The sequence below is a fragment of the Siphateles boraxobius genome, unplaced genomic scaffold (assembly GCF_051911475.1).
Source record: "Siphateles boraxobius isolate OS27281-9 unplaced genomic scaffold, OSU_SipBor_1 9, whole genome shotgun sequence".
NCBI classification, from domain to species: Eukaryota; Metazoa; Chordata; class Actinopteri; order Cypriniformes; family Leuciscidae; genus Siphateles; species Siphateles boraxobius.
Window position 1 is genome coordinate 13273151 of NW_027509219.1, and position 21942 is coordinate 13295092.

The 21942-nt window shown below is 38.7% G+C and overlaps 2 protein-coding genes across 2 annotated transcripts; one reads left to right on the forward strand and one right to left on the reverse strand.

Moving 5' to 3' along the window:
- Positions 1 to 178: 178 nt before the first annotated feature.
- Positions 179 to 4549, reverse strand: cox6a1 (cytochrome c oxidase subunit 6A1). The gene is made up of 3 exons (XM_077223220.1): positions 4420 to 4549; positions 3947 to 4086; positions 179 to 537 (listed from the first exon to the last, which is right to left on the reverse strand). Exons 1-3 carry the CDS (start codon positions 4517 to 4519, stop codon positions 448 to 450), a joined length of 330 nt encoding a protein of 109 aa, XP_077079335.1. The 5' UTR covers positions 4520 to 4549; the 3' UTR covers positions 179 to 447.
- A 2828-nt stretch (positions 4550 to 7377) lies between these two features.
- LOC143732178 (early activation antigen CD69) lies at positions 7378 to 11514 on the forward strand. Its single transcript, XM_077222951.1, has 7 exons — positions 7378 to 7511; positions 7742 to 7832; positions 8807 to 8884; positions 8978 to 9055; positions 9221 to 9360; positions 10386 to 10498; positions 10652 to 11514. Exons 2-7 carry the CDS (start codon positions 7763 to 7765, stop codon positions 10806 to 10808), a joined length of 636 nt encoding a protein of 211 aa, XP_077079066.1. The 5' UTR covers positions 7378 to 7511; positions 7742 to 7762; the 3' UTR covers positions 10809 to 11514.
- The last annotated feature ends 10428 nt before the right edge of the window (positions 11515 to 21942 follow it).

Consider the following 21942-nt stretch of genomic DNA (forward strand, 5'->3'; position numbering starts at 1 on the left):
TTTTTCCTTCAACGGCATGCTAATAAAAGCTACTGAAATGTCCTAATTAAGGCCTAATCATGGATTAATCTAAGCCCTGTCTGTGAAAACAAGCCTACATGTGACATTTATATACAAGTAAAACATCCTAGGATCTGAAACCTTCAACCACTTCCTTCAAAAATGAAACTTCAGGCAGTTTATCTTTTAATTAATAGATTTTTATTTTTTCAGTTTAAGCTGACAATGTGATGCAATGGTCCTTGAGCAAATGTAACTGTTTCCATACGGTACTTCCACTAGGTGAGGAAAGCACAGAGGTAAGATCAACAAACTGAACAGATGTCATGTAAACTGAAAGAAACTGAGGAGTGGTCCAGGCCTGGGCAGATGTCCAGGGATGAGAGAGGGGATAGAGAGGGCCCTCTGGTCCCTGTAGGGGAGTTCTGGGAGAGCTCCTAACACCCTTCACTCATCATGATGCTCGTAGCCGTCGGGGAGGGCGTTGACGTGGGGGTTGTGGAAGAGTGACTTGGTGCCGTCACCCCATGGGAAGCGCTAATGTAAATGAGAGAAGAGAGGCATAGATGTGAAGTTTATTGCTTGAATAACAAAACTTATCAAATTTATAAATTACACAAATACGTTCACAAAAGTTACAATTTGTGGCATTTTTTCATTTAGTCAAATGTTTAAGTGAAAATATATGTTGGTAAACGATTTTTTTATTAGTAAAAATAGCACGCTATTAGCTTTTCCCATTCAATGACTATACAACACACTTATTTTGACATTTAAATTGTAAATATAAAAAGAAAATGTATTACTATAGCATGATTAATCATTAATAGATCCCATTCTTAATTCAAACACCCACGCAATCTTTTTCCAAAATGACAACGATTAGGCTCTGTCTATTAAACCTTTGACAAGAAGAATAACAGCAAGATCTGCATTGGCGCGTGTACTTGAACACGAGAGAGCAGAGCTGTCTTTTCATCCTCACAGTAGCAGTAATTCTGTTACAATAACTCAAACTATCACTGAAGTATGTAAATTAAAGTTTATAGTTCATATGCAAACACTGATGTCTGAAATAGTGATCAAAATAAAGTAAAACACTTTTAGAAAGTAATTTAGTGCTTCAAATAAAGATTGTATTAATTGCATGAAATGTACTCAAGTAAAAGTACAACATTATACAAAGACTTCATTTGTCCATTATTTATTTCTAAAGAAACATGACAATGTATAAAAGGCTCATTACTTTGCATCTTACGTTATGGCCCTGTAGAAGCCGTTTTTGTCAAAATAGGCTAACGATTGCGTCATAACCACGCGACTCTGTCGCACAATAGAGACATTACCGTATAGACAGGAGGAGAAGCTCAGAGGCAATCTTTTACTGTCTATGAGGCAATCGGGGAGACATACAGGCATAAAGTCAAGGGAGAAGCCCATAGATAAAGAGTCAACGGGACAAAATATTTCAACGTTTTTGAGGAAGTGGAAATAATTAGGTGATTCAAATTTGTCGGCACAGCTACTAGAAGATTTACAACTGTCAGACAGGTTGCTCACGTCATATCTACGTCGTCAAGCTCAGTTTGAGTCTGCGCAGTACGCTCAGCCATCAGGAAGTGAGTGCTTCTAATGGGCTTCACTTTTCTCCGTTGAAATCAAGGGGGTCGCTGTGTCCATTTCTTTGACTGTCTATGGAGCTCACTAGAGCAGATGCGTTTACTCTGATTGGTCACTGCGCAACGATACAGTCAGAAGGCTTTTCCGTCTACAAATTCCCATCATTTACCATGGATTTACTGTAACGCCTAGTAATATTAACTAAACTACACCATGAAATGTGGGATATACATATTGAATTGTATTATATTATTAATGTAGACAATGTATTAAAGAAATAATGGAATATAATTACACAATTTAAGCTACTGTTTTTCATACAAATACCACAGAAACCATAAAGTTACATTTTGCCATGATAGTGAGGTGCTATAAGCTATGCCTGGTTTTATCTGTGGTTATCATGATCTAAATGCATGATAATGGATGACAAATGGTTAGCTTAATTTTAATAAAATTCAAACAGTCCGAATAGTACATTCTACCATTTAAAACTGAGGTCATTACATTTTAACAGATGTTACTGTTTTTGCTAATGAACATGAATTTAAAGGGATAGTTCACCCAAAAAAGAAAATTCTGTCAGTATTTACTCACCCTCATGTTGTTCCAACCCGGTAAGTCCTTCGTTCATCTTTGGAACAGGAATAAAGATATTTTTGATGAAATCTGAGAGCTGGATCACTCCTCCATACTAGTCCATAGGCTTCTTCAGAGATTGAAACTTGCCGCCCTCAAAGTTATTATAGACATCGTTAAAATAGTCCAAGTGACTTCAGTGGCTCAATATTAAGTTTATCAAGCGACGAGAATACTTTTTGTGCGCAAAAACAAACATAAATAACGACTTTATTAGGTTATTTAGTTAGTAGTTAGCTAGTTGGTTAACTTAGTGTGATTCCATAGAGCTACGTCACACGTAGGCTCACTATTGGCCGGCGCTGGTCATGTGTGTGATGCGTGTGAGTGACGTACAACACAGAAGCACTTACGCTATTACACTAGTGAACTGACTCGAGGCCCACAGAGAAGGAAATTAATAGTTGAAATAAAGTCGTTATTTTAGTTTCTTTTGCGCACAAAAAGTATTCTCATCGTTTGATAAACTTAAGATTGAGCCACTGTAGTCACTTGGACTATTTTAACGGTGTCTTTAATAACTTTTCGGGGCCGGCAAGTTCAATCCCTAAAGAAGCCTATGGAGGAGTGATCAGCTCTCAGATTTAATCAAAAATATCTTAATTCGTGTTCCGAAGATGAACGAAGGTCTTACCGGGTTGGAACAACATGAGGGAGAGTAAATACTGACAGAATTTAAATTTTTAGGTGAACTGTCTATCCCTTTAACATAGTTAATCTGCATCCTAACTCAAGCTAATACTACTGTCAACTCACTGTCAAATATGCGTTTCGAGACAAAACATGTAATATTAATATTGCAGCCTGCACTGCAAACTGTGCTGAAGATACGGGCCATCAAAGTCAGGCAACACAAACCTTGTGAATCCCACATTAGCACATGCAGAAACTAAGAAATCTAATTTTCTATTAAGATATCTATTTTGTACAAATGTTTTAATGTTCTACCTCAGATTTGTGAAATGTTCACCTGTTTGGCAAGTGTTTGTCAGGAAATGTTCTGACAATAAAGAGTAGATTAAAACCACAATTAACACTCTGGTTTCTACAACTTTCAGTTAGGAGCAAAAATCTGCCTTTAAACTTGAAAGAAATACAGATTTGACATCATGATAATTATCGATATCGACTGATATAAAACAATTATCGTGATAATTTTTTTGTTGGGCCATATCACCCAGCCCTACTATATTATAGGCCTATCAGGAACATATCAGCATTTCTCTCTACTGGTCAATGCATTGCATATGGTTATGGTGCGTGATGTCACCTCATTCCTGGAGGCCCTGTAAGGTCTCATGCACAGAGCTCCAATGTCAGGATAAACCAGCAACTCACATTTACGAGAGAAATCAAATCATGTTTCTTGGCTTTCAAACATGATGCATAGCTTTAGCTAACAAATACCTTTATTTCATGGCTTGCCTATTCTTGGAGATATCATTTGAACGACCCATTGATCTTGAATGACATTGATTTTCAAGACCAACAACAGTGTGTTCATATTTCATGTATAATCAATTAATAACCAGCCAAATTTAAAATAGGGTATTTGCAATACTTTAAAACAAAACTGCCTCCACTGAACTTCTGCACTCTGTTTTCATATACATCTGCATGAAAATGCATAAACTCACAACAAACGACAGTAAAGGTATTTATTATTGTGAAAATTGAGTGTTTTCACCTTGCTGCGGATGCGCAGGTGGCTGTAGGGAACGAACTCCGGCTGTTCATGGTGGTGTTGGGACCTGAGGTACATGTTCAACATACACACCGCGACTCCGGGCAGAGCCACCACAAACGAAAGGATTTTCCATGTCTTGGCTACATGAACATATGAGAAATAAGACATATTCAGTTTGACACGTGTTAGACAATTCCATAATAACACATCAACCGGCTGACAAGCTAGTCGTTTAGTTCACTTAACTGTGTAGTCAAGACGTAATTTACTCAGTTTTCGTTAACTCACTATACAAAAAACTAAACTAAAATGCTACTCTAAGTTACCATCTAACGTAATGTCAACCACAGCACAACATTAAACAGCCATTCGTGTCACATTCGCAAGGTCAAAAGGTAGAGTTAAGGCTGTTCGTAACGTTTGGTCTGTTTTATTACAGCGTCTGTTTTAAGCTGTTAAGAGTTGTAACTGACCGGATTGTTCGCCGTGAGCTGCTACAGCCGAAAGCTGACGGCTTTGGGTCAGCGAGGCGGACTTGAGGAGCTTCTGGGATAAACGTCCGATCGCAGCCATTTTCGCGGAGACTGGAACAACAGGGGCGGATGCGGAAGAAGAGAATTAATGCCGCTGCTGGTGCTGGAGATTGACGCGTCCACCATCTAGTGACAGGGAGGTCCAAGAACGGCTTAAATTAAATTAAATTAAATTAAATTAAATTAAATTAAATTAAATTAAATTAAATTAAATTAAATTAAATTAAATTAAATTAAATTAAATTAAATTAAATTAAATTAAATTTAATTTGAACAAAACAAATACATTAAAAAATTCGCAGAAAAACGTAAACATCTGTAGAGTTTTCATTGCATTTAAGTTTTTATCATCAATTTTAAATTATTCATAATTTGGCGTTTTTTCCATTCCATTTAACTTTATTATATCAAATAAACTAAAGATTTGTTTATCACCATCAAATGAAAAACATGTTAGCATAACATCAGCTTCTACAAGATGAACGAACATCATGGCTTTTCCCAATCATTATAGTCTCAGGGGAAATTTTACAAAAAACACAAATACCAAATATCGAACCAACACGTGAAGGCAAAATTAATCAATGAGGGCCTTATATATATATATATATATATGTATGTGTGTGTGTGTGTGTGTGTGTGTGTGTGTTTTATGTATCTATGTTTTATCGCCTATATAATATATACGATTTTTTTTGTTAATATATCTTCATTGCCTAGAGATATTATTATAAAAAATTCAAAAAGTAGTCAAAACACAGAACATCTAACAGAACACAAGTTGTTTATTTTTTACAACATTATGTGCTTATTTTTTAATTAACGAAATGTCAATCAATGTTTTAAATTATGTAAAATGCATAAATTAATAAATAATTCTGTATAAACTATTAAATAACCAATTGGCTATAATGACACATGTGCCAACAAACCCCCAAATCAGTGTGTCAACCAACCCCACCCACATTAGGACACACCTCTTTACTGAAATTATGTTAGCCACATAGCATCACTCATCAAAGACTTTTAAATTTCATATCAAAATATAGCTGAGCCTATCTATATCAACTGAAATCCTTACATTTTATATTATCTCTATCTATCATAGTTCTAAATGTCTTTAGTGGGGAGGAGCTTTTTTTGTTTTAACACAGTAAAATAGAAAAGTTATCCTCACCTCAACAGTTAGTGACAGATCGATGATTTTAGTAAATGGGTGTGTTCAGGGTTCAGGTCAAGAGGGCAGTCATTTTGATGTCAGATTTTTGTGGCAGCGCCCTCTAGTTTACTAGAATTGAACTGTGTGCCAACCAACCTTTGACCCAAACAGCCCCGCTCTCCAGATGTTACACATCTTCAAATGTGTAACAGATTTAGTCACTAATCACATGTTTATATTAATTTATGCTTAAATACTGGGTGCATGGAGGAAGCCTATTCAAGCGCATGCATAAATCTTGCCGCAAAAGCAGGCTAATGATAATAAATATGTCTTAAAAACATGAAGATTTTAATTGTTTATTAATAAACTAGTGTTTTCTAAATTAGTGTCAGCTGCAAACATATCTCCATACATCTCCGCTGTAAAGTGGATGCGCCTTTAGAAAGAAATGCACCTTTCATACGGATTACATAATCAGATGATATTTGCTTTCGATTAGAATTTTTTCCTTTAAAAGTGGACATTTCAACCTATATATAGATATATTTATCATGTATGAGAGGCTAGTATAAGCTGTGTTTCTGTTTATTTTTGAGACACGCTCCAGTTCACAGAGACGATGAAAGCGCGCCCTGCTTGTTTTATTTTATTTTTACAAATACACAACGTTTTCTTGTTATTCTGAATTGACACACATAAAATTAAAATTGCGACTGATGCATTATTCTTTTCCTTGTGGCCAGAAATGATAGAGTATTTTAAGTTCTTTCCACTGTTTATAGGAAAATGCAAGTAGCCTAATCGCACCGGCGCCTCCATGTCATACATTGCGCGCTCCACACTCCTCACAAACACTTTGATATGCGCCTATTAGCGCCTAATAATAGTGAACATTTATCTAGGTTAACGTTAGAGCGAGCGGCCATTACAGACGGATAAGTCCTTTTCATGTTTAACAAATCAAATCATGCATTTTCTACATACCGCGAGTAAGCGCTGCTCCAGTTTGAAAAAGGCTGCTGAGGCGAGACGGTAAAACATAACCAGTTTGACGAGAAAGGGGCCACACTAAGGGGAAAGCAGAGATGTTGCTGCGTCTTTATATTAACATTCCTGATTGTTTGAATGATCAGCCCTCGGGGGCCCCCTTAAAATGCGGGGCCCCAGGCAATTGCCTGGCTTGCCTGCCCTATTGCGGCGCCTCTGACCACACATGAGTAATATCGTTATGCCAGTAGGTGGCGACAAGTCGACAGCTCTAGGACCAACCAATTAAACAAGTTTCCACAACCTGCACTCGAAAGCCATTCGTCAAGTGAAACAAAAAGGGGAAACTGAAACCATTGCATTCCCCGACGTAAATTATAATGCCGTTTCAAGGCAGCACAATAATAGCGCTAAATATTCATTTAGGCTTGCGTTTCAGGCTTTGAATCTGTGAGTGAAATAATGCATTCATGAATCGCTTTACTTGTCATGACAACCAGTAGCTATGCGTCCTGTTTTCAATTAGCTGTAACGAATCAACTCCAATGCAAGTATAAATGGTTAACATGCAATAATAACATATGAGATTCCAATTGGAAACATTCTACTCATTATACTGCTTTTATTCTAGTTTAGTAGAAAAGGGCACGTGAATAGCTCGTCCACAGTTGTTTTTCTGATTACCACTACGGTATGTATATTTTATAGCTACTGTCACGCATTTCTGGCAACTGCAATGTTCTTGGCAGAAACCCCAGAGCTTTGGTTTGGCCGGGTGGTAAGGACCAGCCTCTCTGGCGTCATCCGGGCCGTTCCACAGAATCTTCACTTTCCATGTTGTGCTATGGAAAACTGTATGTGTTGCAAGGAAACAAGTTGATCAGTAAGTTGAAGTTTTCTTAAATATTATTTACGCATTGAAGATTCAACAACTGCAACAGTGTTTTCCTATTGTTTATGTGTTTGTGCGTACATCTTTTGCAGCCTATCAAATGTTGCACGGATTTAATGCGACGTAATTGAACCTAGTATTTCAGAGAACGTTGTGAAGTGGCATTTTCTTACATTGTCATCAGATAATCACGTGATTTACACTTTTGTCCTCAAATACAGGCTGTAGGGTGACCTCAAGGAATGCAGGCTAACAATCTCTCAGATGATGTGGAGGGAAATCCTGACAGGGAGGATCCCTTCTACCAGCAAGGCAAGTAATATAGTATCATTGCAGCTTATTATAGCAGAGACCGTGGCTATGGGTGTTGGCTGCTCATACACTGGTTTCAAGTCCAGTTCAGGTAGGGGTTATCTATGAACTGATAAAGACATGACATCTGTGCCCATGAGTCTGTCAGGCATTTATTAATTGCATTGGTATAGTCGGTAGCGGGGCACTTGGCACACTTTTCTATTGCCTTTGTATCCCATCACATACTTTAGTAACCATTCGAATTCATTTGATAGCTTAAACACTTAAAAGTCATCCTGTGGAAACCGTTTTGAAATTGGACATTGCGTTACCTTTTTGCAGGCTCAATATCAAGGTCAAATTTGGAACTCAAATTGGTTAGACATGGTAATTTTAGAGTCCAGTTATTTTGTAAAATATATATTTTGTAAAAGAACAAATTGTTTAGCTCAGTTACAATAAACATAAACTTTAATAACTTTCTCACACTTTAATTTTTTTAAGCAAATTGCTTTCACTTCTGCAATAATCTGAGTTTAAAGGAATAGTTCACTCAAAAATTAAAATGATCCAATAGTTTACTCACCCTGAAGCCTGGTGTATGTTATTTTTCTGACAAAAACCCATTGCTTCACTTCAGAAGGCATTTATTAACCCACTGACGTCGTATGGATTACTTTTATGATGGATGGATGGATGGATGGATGGATGGATGTGCTTTTTGGAGCTTCAAAAACTCAGACACTATTCAATGCCATGACAAAGCTGGGAAGAGCCAGGATATAATTTAATGTGACTGGTGACAGGTGACTAAATGACAAGTTAAAGTAAAACATGGTGGTATCTGGAACTGTTTTGCAGGCTTTACATCAGCTCATTTGATATATAGTGCTTGCTTAAGATATTCCATAATTTAAAGTCTGTTCTAAACTGTTTAATTTTGGCATTTCAAATCTATTTACTATTTCTTTCTTTCCTCATGCTGTGCTCAGGCAAAGTGGCTTGTGTCATGTTCACAGTTCTCCTCATCCTTTCATTCTTGGTAATAGGAATCGTAACAGGTGTCAACTGTAAGTAAGACTTATAATGATGTCAATTGTCTCTGATGTGTTAATAATGGATGTGTAACTGGCTTGTTTTTAATTTAATTTAACATGCTGAAGTCAAGAAGAATCCACAAGAAGATCAGACCAGAGGTCTTCTATCTGATGATATTACGGCTATCCCGTTGCAGTACAAAGGTGAAAGCAGTAAGAAATGTTGCATTTAAAGAAAATTAATACAATGACAATACAACTAAAAAATGAATGGATCTCAGTTAAATCACATTATAGCTCTAATAAATGTTATAATTATTGGTAAGCAAGTGTTGTCTATAGTCATGTGTTTTGTTCTGTCAAATACAGGGCGCTGCTCAGATGGTTGGGTTTCCTATAAGAACACCTGTTATTTGTTAGTGAATGTTTATGGGACGTGGGAAACATCACAGTCTTTTTGTCGCAACAATGGGGCGCACTTGATGGTTGTGAACAGCGAGGAGGAACTGGTAAGGACATGGACACAGACACTGTATATATTTTTATCCTCATTTACACTACTGTTCAAAAGTTTGGGATCAGTAAGATTTAAAAAAAAAAGAAATTGTATTGATCATATGGGACAGTAAATATGTTTGTAATGTTACAAAGAATTTCTGCACTGTTTTCAACATTGATAATAATTAGAAATGTTTCTTGAACAGCAAATCAGCATATTAGAATGATTTACACATCTATTTACACAAGTATCATATGACACTGAAGACAGAAGTAATGATGCTGAAAATTCAGCTTTGCATCTCAGGAATAAATAACATTTTTAAATGTATTAAAATAGTAAACATTTATTTTAAAGGTAAATCTAACTTTTGACGCTTTAGTGGTTAATAAACTGCATGAGTCCTGCGAAAGAACATTGTAGCCGGAGCTACTTTCTGTTAACTCTCTGTTTATGTCTATGACGAGTCACACAGGCACTGTAAAAATGTATATTATCAATAAATTATGACAAGATATGTTTTCACATTGTATTGACTCATTAAAAAAGTTAAGCAATTTTCAACTTTGAAGATTCAATCAATTTTTTGAGAAAAAAAAAACAGTTTAATGTTATTTATGTCGAAATTACTTAAACATCCAAGTTGATGGTACTTAAAATCGTTTTTTTTGTTTGTTTATTTTACGATGTGGGATACTCCGCAGCGGTTGCCGTCTGGCCTGGCCTAAAATAGTCAGAATATAAATGCTTATTATAGGCGTAACGTAGTGATTCAGAATAAGACAAAAATACACTTTGGAAGATTGATTCATGATGTAGGCTACTCGCTTATTATATACATTTAGCAAATTTTGAACAAAAAAGTTACATAATGTACCTTTAAAATGTAATATATATATATATATATATATTTTTTTTTTTTTACAATATTACTGTATTTATGATCAAACCGACCAACTTTTGAATGGTAGTGTATTTCTGAAAGCATATATATTAATCATAGGTGTATAATTAAAGCACATTGCTGGCTCTTAGGAGTTCATTTCAAGAATTGTCCAGAAAAAGACTGACTACTGGATAGGCCTCAAGAGGGACAAATTGGGCAAATGGTCCTGGGCTAATGGAGACGATTATCATTCAGCTGCACAGTAAGAGAGCATTGACTTCCATACTTTTGAAACATGTGTTTCATGTCATCTGTGAGTGCTTTTTAATGTTATTATACAGCAGCCATACTGTATGACATGCCAACAAGATCAATATGTCATCTTCGAATTCTTTGTGGTTTGTGTTCTTTTCAGTTTCTGGGATGAAAATGAACCTGCTCACGGTGGTATGGAGTCCTGCATCCACTTGAGAGGATCTGACACAGTGCGTCGCAAGCTGTTGCATGATGCTGACTGTTACAGCGAACACTATTTCATTTGTGAACACAAACTAGAGAAAGGCATATGGTAGGAAACTTTGCCCTTATGCCAGCTGCATTAGACTGTTCTCCTAAAATCCTGCTCTGGACACACTCCTTCTGATAATGGACCTGGTGTCTTTTTGTTGTTGTTGTAAAACTGTACTTGCCTAACTGGTGCAAATTTGATGTACTTTTGTTATGCATAAGCCACATGTTTTATAGTATTCCAGTGTAAAGTCCTGTTATATGAACACATCCAATTAGGTATATCATTTTTGGCACAATTTCATCTGAACCTAGATCATTTGATTAAACATACAGTAGGTATTATTAATAACAGTATTGCTTTATTAGTACGGCTTCCTAGAATATTATTAAATATGATTATCCCAATTAATTCTTTTTTAAATTTAAGTTCACACAATAACACAATGATAGAGACTCCAGTTCTTCTATTTATGAAAAATTGCTAGTTATAATTGTTATTATTTAAATATATTTTTAACGTGTATCTGACAAAGACACAGGATTAAGGTCTGTTTGTAGAGATTTAATAAGCAATTATAATTCACAAAGACAACTGTAGTCAACAGTCAAGCTAACAACACAGGCAAGACAAACAAAGTCATTAATCATAACTATGAGTAGAGTTGAGATGATGGCCTCTGGTGGTGAGCTGATAAACTGAATTTTATTTTGTGTAGACGTTACAATGGAAAATCTACTTCAATAAACCAAAGCCTGTCTACTCAAAAAGGTTCAGTGGGGTTTAATATAGAAATAAAAGGTGGGTTTTTGACTCAATTTGAAAGAACCCTTCATGACAAAAAGTATTGAAGCTTGTTTCCGCTTCAGATTAAAAAAGGTGAAAGGTAATTGCAACTTTTTATCTCACAATTCTGAATTTGAATCTCAGTACATTCAGAATTGCGTGATATAAATTCACAATTGTGTAATATATATTTGAACTTTATAACTCAAGTTTATATCTCATAATTCTGAGAAAAGATATTAGAATTGCAAGATATAAAGTCGCAATTGCGTGTTATAAAGTCAGAATTTGAAATGAGAAATAAAGAAATAACTTGATGAGAAATAAAGTCAGAAATGCGAGATTCTAACTCGCAATTCTGAGAAAAAAAGTCACAATTATCTTTTAAAATGTTTTATTCCGTGGCGAAAACAAGCTTCCATAAAAAAAGCTTGAGAAAATGCCTTTAATGATTGCATAATACTTTCATGTTTAATGGGTTATTTCAGTTTTTGTAGCGATCAAAAACATTTGTAACATTATAAATGTAAAGATACTGTCACTTTTGATCAATTTAATACATTCTTTCTGAATAAAAGTATTAATTTAATGTAAAAAAAACAACAACTTGCTGACCCCAATCTTTTGAACGGTAGAGTACACATCCAACTATATTCAAAGCATTACATTTGTAGGGTATGGACCAATCAGACACATACTATTTATTCATTATATACAAAGGTTTATGAAACTCCTCACACAGCCCAAATGAACAAACACAAGTGAAAGAAACAGTGTCATGTTACAGGGCATGATAAGGAGATTTTACGACCTCCGAGGAATGTGGCCACATACTCAAGAGAGAGACTATGAAACAGAAACCCTCTTTAAAACAGACTTTGCTGCGTTAATCATAGACTAACTGATCTATAAATGAACATGCATAAAACTGTGAAAGAAACAGTGTAAATGGTTTACTGTCTCGTGTACTATTAGGTATATATTATGGTATGTATCCTGGTATACAACCAACTAACGATCAATGTAACCTCACCTGTATAATGCCTCCTACCTAAATAATCCTCATTTAATGACTCACACTTTGATGTACATCACCTTCTTCTAGAATGCAGTGTGGATGTGTTATAGCTATTTTAGCATTAATGAAGGTATAATCATATTATGGGACAAAGATCCGTAAATCAACTAAGAGCCACTTTCCCTCTCAGACATGTCCCCTTTCTGATTGGTCGAGTTCAACCCTTAGGGGAGGATCTTCTCCAGGCCTTATTAGAGACAGTCCACATGTGACCTCCCTCTCTTAGTTCTTTCATCCAGCCGGAACACTGTTCTGGTGTTACTGGGGAACCCCCTTCCCCCTCCACGGGGGCCCCAGGGCCCAGCAGGCCTCGATTCCAACCAGATATGGGCTCAGGCAGGAGAGAGATGACTCTCTCACAAAGAACCAAGGACAATCTCAAGAGTTTAGGAACAAAGACTCCAACCAACAACGACTCCAATCACCCATCCTTCCGACTTCCTCACTTCTCCTGGGTGCTCGCCGTGGCCTCAACAGAGTCCCAGGCCTTGACCAAACCAGTCATGCGTTCCTGGAGAAAGAGAACGCTCAACCAACTTCCACTTGACACTGCCGTAAACATCAACGACTCCAATTTTCAACAACTTCAAGAATTGTTCCCATTACAAATGCAAGTATTCAATTCAATGAAATGTGAAAATGAAATTCTGATGGTTCTCCTCATAGACCCTCTTCCGGTTTCCAATTTCATCCTATCACTAACCTATTTATGTATTCATGTGTGTATGTTGTTTAGTTTATTTATATTCATATAAATATCTATATTTAGTTAATAAAACTTGTACATAATATGTATTTGGTTCTGTTTTGTTAGCAATACAAGTCACTTTACGATCACGGTTTTTGCTACTGGCTCAAAGTGCTGTACAGGCGAAGAAATAATTATTCTTCTGTGGCCATGGAAGATACCCTTTTCTTAGAATAAATTAATAATCAAAATAGTTCTTTGGACGAACTGATTAATTGATTGTAATATTAATTCAGCCACATCAAGTTAATCCAATTAACTGACCCAAATATTTATAATTAATAATAAAAAGATATTATTGATTATTAATGTTTCCAAAAAGCTGAGTTCCTTACATAATGGTGGAGAATTTTAAGGCATCGTATTAAACATTGTATGCAAGCAGACAGTAATCAATCATATGTTGTCCCATAAGTTTTATTAACATCTCATACATGCACGTACAAGTTTCTGAGTAAATCAGCAAAACTATAGCTTGAATATGCCTTCCTACGAATGGCAGAAAGTTCACAAATGCTATAATGCATATTTAAATCGTACGATAAGAAACTCCTGATATTAGCGAAGAAAGCCTAATTTCAGATATAAATCGAGCATAAGCCTTCTCTGACGAAGAAATCTCAGATTAGCCGCGCGCATAAATGGTGCCAGAACTAATTAACCTGATATGGACGAAGAAATCTCCATTTTCAGCATTTTTGAATGTGATCTGAGCGATGTTCCTCAATCACCGATTAAGGCCTTATTATGCGTTACGTCATTGTATTCATATTAAACCGCTGAAGCGCTCATATGAAACAATCGCGTCGAATTAGTGGTATAAATTCTAGCTTAGCTAACTAGTAATTTGCCATTGTCTGTGAAAGAATGGTGCTGTTTTGATTTGTTAAAAAGAGTCACTCACACGCAACGTCGTGTCTAAGTGAGAGACTCAGTGCAAACTGTCAGCACAGCTCGTCCGCTGCTCCGGCCGATCTGTGTTGTTGGTTGGCATTGCGTCCGGAACGCGAGCAGGCGTTCCTATCTAGTTTTTCTGACAACAGCACCAATCTCACAGACCCTCGTGTAAACAAGCGACGGTTGTAGCCAATAGCTCCCTCAATCCTAACTTACACGCATGACTTACAAGTAAAACCCTCTACCTCGAGTGATAGTTTTAGCACCGCCTAAAAACTTAGACACGTTAGAGCGTAAAGTGTAACCTTAAACCAAAGACTATAGATTTTGCGTGATTTGAACTGAGTGATTTGAACACGAGTAATGAGAGTCAAAGCTCTTCGAGGCTTTGAATCAAAGGAGTCAACTGAGTCACAAATGATTCTTTGTTTGAAGCGCCCTCGCTGGCGACCCCTGCTGGTCAAAACAGTGGAAGTGTAGCGGAAACTCAAATCAACGGAACACCTTTTACAAACCAATCGCAAAGGTTTTATCAAAAGGTGTAATCAGGTAATGGCAATCCGCGAGCTACCTAATATCGTTTAATATAAGGTGTCTTTCAAGGCATAATATCTTAGTAAACCGTAGGGCTCGTTTTATGAAAGCTTGACTTGAAAGTCAATCAGACCCTTTATCAAATGCGTCATTAAATGTGTACGAATCTATAAAGTGATACGAGATCACATAGAGACCAGATACACAATGGTTCACGAACCGTTGAAATTTAAAACAATTTCGAAACAGCTATGACGCGTAACGAAGCCCAGTTTAATAAAATCACGTGACCTTAGCAGTGATACACTCCGAATGATTTGAGACGAATGATTCACCCTGGTGTCAGAGCTTCACGAAGCACGTCTCATAAGAGGGTTAAACCACCCTCTTCTCTCTCTCTTTCTCTCTCTCGACCCCTTCCTCTTGGTTTCACTTTCAGATTGAAACCCAGATACTTTGGGTTTTTATTTGTGTTTCTTTTATTTTTACTTAAATCTACCCCTATTTTATTTTGTGTATTTACACCTGTCGAGCCTGAATAGTCCTATTCAGTTAAATTGAATTTAATTAAATTGGGAATTTAATTAAATCAATTTGCTTAGTCAAGTTCCCCTCTAGTTACCAGAGCTATGAGAACACACAATGTTTACATACATTTTTTTATTTTTTTTAAATTTTATTTCAATTTAGTTATTTACGTTTGTTTCAGCCTGAATTCTTATATTCAGCTAAAGAAAAAAAGAAGGGCTTAACTAAATTTGAAATTTAATTAAATTACTTGATACGCTTCCCTTTCCTTTTAGTTTTCTTAGAGCTATAAGGACGTTCTAACTTTACCTTTACCTTATTTTAGATCACTAGTCACTATCCTCATCTTCTCTCTCTCTATAGGATTACAATATCTAGCGACTGTTGTTTCCATAGCGAGTTACACAGGTCATTAATATCCTACTTCCTGTCTGTGTTTTACCCATCCTCACTCCTTAGCACCAAGCTAAGTACATGAAGTACGGCTAAACACAAACGCAGATTAGGCCCCAGACAGAACTGGAAACACTTCCCATTGTTTCTTCTTCTTCTTTTGGACCTTGAGATGTCTGATGTGTCCCTGGTAGCTTAGTCTAACAGCAGCATAACCCATAAGTGACTCCTGTTTACCTATGTAGGTAAACCTAAATAGGTAAAACACTCCTTTCTTCCTCTTCTTTTCTGGTTTCATCCTATTGTTTTATTTTGGTTTTTCTCTATCTGTTACTCTCGTAGCACAAGATGTGAGAAGAACCATCAGCATTTTTGAGTAATAGGTTATGACATGTAAGAGCCCAGTCATCAGTCGATGCTGCTTAAAGCAGTCAACTAAGATACTCAAAACTTTTTTTTTGTTGTTGTGTGTGCTCACCAACACTTAATTGTAGCTGCTCCACATAGCCATTCTCCCACACAGATAGCTCACCACCTCTGTAGAAACTTGCATTTGCCTTTGCCATTTCTCTCTCGTGTTCCCACAAGTGTGCCAGTAGGCCTCAGACACCCGGCCCTGCCACCAGGACCAGCTGAAGACCCGGCAGAGCAGTGTCATGGACATCCTTCAGCCTGAGGCAGGCAACGACCTGTCACGGCAGAGGAAGGAACAGTTAGGCAACAACGAAAGCAGACATCTGACACCCAGCCTGAGCCACCAAGAGCTGACCAGCATTATCTTCTCCTTGGCCATGCTCCCGCAGGCCTCAAACAGGAGGTAAATGAACTAATGCTGCCAGCCACAGGACTCCACAGAGAACGAACCCTGCTTAACGGGAGAAGGCACAGGACAGATGCAGAGACCCTGACAGCGTGGAGCAACTGAAAGAGATCACCAGTTTTCAAGCGGCTCTGACAGCTGCTGAGCACCTGCCAACAGACGAGAGAGGAACTGGTTGAACTCAAAGAGAGAGACGCTGAAGCCATCGGCTTGCAGCCAGAGCTGAAGTCCCAACACTGACTCAGCGATGCTGCAACATTATAGACCAGCTCGATGTGGTCCAAATAGAACTGAAACAGTCCAACCAACTGCAAATGGACCCCACGAGAAAGATGTACCCTGCTGAACTTCGCATCAGCAGCGTAGGCTTCCCCAGCCCTGCACAAAAGGGGGGGGGGGAGGGGGGAGACAAACCCCTCTGCTTAACATGTCATCAGACAATTTCCTTAAAGCTTCTGCAGCCGTGGAAGGAAAAGGATTGATTCAGAAGAATCTTGAAATGACGCGTGTAGTGACACTCAAAGACCTCAACCGAACGGCCAGACATATCCCTGCATTTACACCAGAGCTTGCTAGACTCTATCTGACCTGGATCACATCCAGCCCAGAGTTGCGACGCTTTCTGGCTCGGCAGCCAGAAAACATCCAGTCTAACTACCAGCAGCTGGAACAAGCCATCACAACAGGATTCTCAGACTTAAGAGTCTGAATGTAGACTGGGCGCGGTCCCAGACACCAACCAGGGTAACCCTGAAAGTCCCTGTGCTACTACCACAGACATCAAGCGAGCTACCTCGGAGCGTGCAACGAACCTGTGATGGAGGAAGACACCAGCTTCAAGAACCTTTTGACTCTGAACTTCAAAACCCAGAAGACACACGGCATGACCACAATGCACGACTATGCTACAAAGTTCCTAGTCAGCATAGGACATAAAACTTTTAAAGTAGATGAAAATGTGTGCTCAAAAGGAAGCAAGAGTTTGCATTAGTAAAATTTGAATTTTACTGATTTAAAGAAAATCTTGAATGCAGGTGTAAGCCTCACGTGCCAACAGACTATGCACTGTTTTTTGAAACATACAGACATTGTGCCACCCGCTGGTTGAAATATACACTGCTGCACATTAGTTTCCATGACAATGACTTGTTACAGGAAATACAAACTCCAAATAGGGCATTCGTCACCCTAATGCCAGATAGTAAGCAAACCACCTAAGCTGGGAAAACTAGCATGACCTAGAGCCCCTTCGTAACTACTGTTATCCTAAAAGTGCTTATTTGATCATTCCGATCCAAATGGGACATGATATGCGATACACATTTTGATCACTAGCTGCTGGCTTGTCTAAATGCAGATAAAACGATAGCTGGAATTGACATCTCTACTTAAAATAATAATAATAAAAAAAAAAAAGGGGGTCTTAACCGGTATCGGTAATTTCAGCATTGAAGCGTAAGTCTGTTTGACAAAGGAATCTCATCTCAGCGGCATGCAAACTGTACCGGTATTTATTAGTCTGCTTTGGTTGAAGGAATCCAAATTGCAGTATTGCTTAATCTGTTTCTGACGAAGGAATCTCAGTACAGTGTTATATACACGTAGACTTGGGTGATGCTCCCCTTTCTACAAAGTAAAGACCTTACAAATTATTGTTAGATTGATGTAATTCACCTAAATTTTGGCTGCATCTACAAGCAGAGAGCTACCTAGCGATCAAAACTGTTCACTCGCTGAAAAGTCAGTATTTATGCACGAGATGGACGTAACTATATAGGCTTAGACAAGCTTTGACTTACAGCAAATCTATTTCCTTACTCTGTAAACAAATAGAATAAGTTGCGTAAAGTAAAGAGAAGAGTTCCATGAGTAAAATTTGCAAATGCCAAACCACATTTGCATTTTACTGAATGTAACATCAAGTTCTTGAAAGACTTAAAGTATAGGGGCCCCCTTTTAACCCGTTTAAACATGCATAACTCATTTAAAATGTGCAGACATTCTTCATGGACTGTTGAATTGTTCTGACATGCACTGGTTCCCATGACAACGACTTGTCACAGGAAGTGCTAACTCGTGACGTCATCTTGTAAACAAACCAGCCTAGGTGGCTAAGCTAACTTAACCTAGCGTCCATCCAGCTTAGGCTAAGCTAAGCTAACCTAGCATCCATCCAGCTTAGGCTAAGCTACATAATAACTTCTACAGTTAGCGGTTAGCATCATTTACTTGAAGCCTTAATTACAGCTTTTATGTATACAGCGCAAAGTATTCTAAAATACTTTCTTTAACCCCATTTAGGGTTTCTAATTTTTCTCTTTCCTTACTTTCAATTCTTCTCAGATGAATTTCACCTCCACTAGTTTAGGCATAGTCCTTGCTGAGCGCTGTAGGCTAAATTTGCAGATGCCCTGTCAATTAAACCCAAGTTTAATTACATGTAAGCTGTGTAGCTAGAGAAGAATTCTTATAGTTATGAGAATTTTCATCAGCATGTTGACTAAACCTTTGGAGGGACACACACGGTGTGGTCTTAAACACGCAACAGCTGTGACCCACTATGGAGTGTTGGTCCAGGCAAATCTAAAGGTTAGTCACTAGTGCTATTGATTACTCTCAATTTCAGATCATTCCCGCTGTTTTGATCACTTACTTAAGTCCTTTTTATTTTTATTTTACTTCGATAATAATAGCAGTCAGCTATTCACTTGTCTATTCTGTCATGTATATGATTTATTTCCATTTCTTCTCTTGTTCAAATGTGGTTCCATTTCCCATAGGGCCCAGAAAGGAACCAGAGACACCTTTATTTGTGATTTTGTTTATTTTCAACAAGTGCACTAATTTTTATGACCCTGCAACACAAGTAACTTCAACGATTACTAGGGCATAACTATAGTCCTGAGGATTGATAATAAGCATAATTTGAATAGGAAAGCTGTCCTTTTTCCTCCTATTCTTCACTTCGTCAAGCCGTGGTGAACCACCAGTTAAGTCCAGAGAAATATTTTAGTCATAAGAACCATCTTAAGTCATTTATTTCATCTCGGCTATGCCCTTTCCAGGAAATACTCTCGGAACCACACAAGTCTTAGCCTCCTAACATCCACAGCTAAGATGATAAGGATACAATACACACTTCACTAGCTAGCTACACATGAAATACCTAGCTTTATGCTACATATCTAGCGAACCCATTAAACCGTGGCTCTGAACTTTCTAGGGTCATGCATTAGTCTCTCACCACAGGTGTGCCAAAATGTTGCAGATCCTCTGCTTAACCTGACCTTAACCGGTTAGGAGAACGAAAAGACTGACAAGCCATCGCGAGGAACACTGTTCCACCCATGGCTGCTGACATCCGACGGCACCGGAGCCAACGGAACTGCACCATGAGAGAAGAGGACAAACGACCCATGACCCAAGCCAGAGTTACAGCCACACCGGGGTGATCAAGATTCTCATCTCCTTACCCCACCTTATGGGTATAAAACAGAAGGTAAACAACCTCACATAATAGATCACAGCGTCCCACAAGGAGCGGACCTGTGCCCAAAGCCTTACAGACCAGCTAGACACTGAGGTTCGAACCAGATTCAATGCAGCTGGACTGAGCATGCCCAGGACCAGCACAGAACTGTCACCATGGCAACAACCCAGGTACCAGCCAAGCCCCCTGGAGAAGCCATGGAGGACAGCACCCTCAACCTGCAAACACCACAGGAAGACCAAGGCTGTCAACGACAGCATCCTCTTCCATACCCTTCACACAGGTGTCAATCTGAGGCTCCGCAAGGACAGCTGGACGCACCTGCCTCAGAGTTACTGGAGCCGCTGACACACGCGAAATAGCTCCCTGCACAGGACTCACCCGAGGAGTCCTGTAAGGTACAAGCTTCCGACTCCTTGCCCACCCCAGCTTAGGCAAGCTTGCGTCGGCACCACCATAAGGACAGAACAACACTTCAATCCTTCAGACCTCTCGTGACTGAGAGGCTAACAACCACCTTCTGACCTCCGGCCACCAGCACCATGTCAGCTTGAAAACCTCTCTATGCTACATAGAGGCCTAACCACTTCCTGCAACCACAAGGAAACACCTGCCCCAAAACTAATGAACTTCAGAATGTCCCAACACCTGCTGCCTCAACACCTGCTGCAGAGACCTGGACTTGGCTACTGTCCACATCACCAGCCGTGGAACGACCACCGCTCCAGAAGACACGAGCAACCAGAGGCCACCATGGCCTTCCAGCCTTCTATGACAAGTGTGTGTCCGATCTCTCTGCACTTCCAACTTCGCTCGTGGTTGTCCTTGAGGGGGGACAACAACGATCGAGAGGGGGGATCTGTAGGGTATGGACCAATCAGACACATACTATTTATTCATTATATACAAAGGTTTATGAAACTCCTCACACAGCCCAAATGAACAAACACAAGTGAAAGAAACAGTGTCATGTTACAGGGCATGATAAGGAGATTTTACGACCTCCGAGGAATGTGGCCACATACTCAAGAGAGAGACTATGAAACAGAAACCCTCTTTAAAACAGATTTTGCTGCGTTAATCATAGACTAACTGATCTATAAATGAACATGCATAAAACTGTGAAAGAAACAGTGTAAATGGTTTACTGTCTCGTGTACTATTAGGTATATACTGTATTATGGTATGTATCCTGGTATACAACCAACTAACGATCAATGTAACCTCACCTGTATAATGCCTCCTACCTAAATAATCCTCATTTAATGACTCACACTTTGATGTACATCACCTTCTTCTAGAATGCAGTGTGGATGTGTTATAGCTATTTTAGCATTAATGAAGGTATAATCATATTATGGGACAACGATCCGTAAATCAACTAAGAGCCACTTTCCCTCTCAGACATGTCCCCTTTCTGATTGGTCGAGTTCAACCCTTAGGGGAGGATCTTCTCCAGGCCTTATTAGAGACAGTCCACATGTGACCTCCCTCTCTTAGTTCTTTCATTCAGCCGGAACACTGTTCTGGTGTTACTGGGGAACCCCCTTCCCCCTCCACGGGGGCCCCAGGGCCCAGCAGGCCTCGATTCCAACCAGATATGGGCTCAGGCAGGAGAGAGATGACTCTCTCACAAAGAACCAAGGACAATCTCAAGAGTTTAGGAACAAAGACTCCAACCAACAACGACTCCAATCACCCATCCTTCCGACTTCCTCACTTCTCCTGGGTGCTCGGCGTGGCCTCAACAGAGTCCCAGGCCTTCACCAAACCAGTCATGCGTTCCTGGAGAAAGAGAACGCTCAACCAACTTCCACTTGACACTGCCGTAACCATCAACGACTCCAATTTTCAACAACTTCAAGAATTGTTCCCATTACAAATGCAAGTATTCAATTCAATGAAATGTGAAAATGAAATTCTG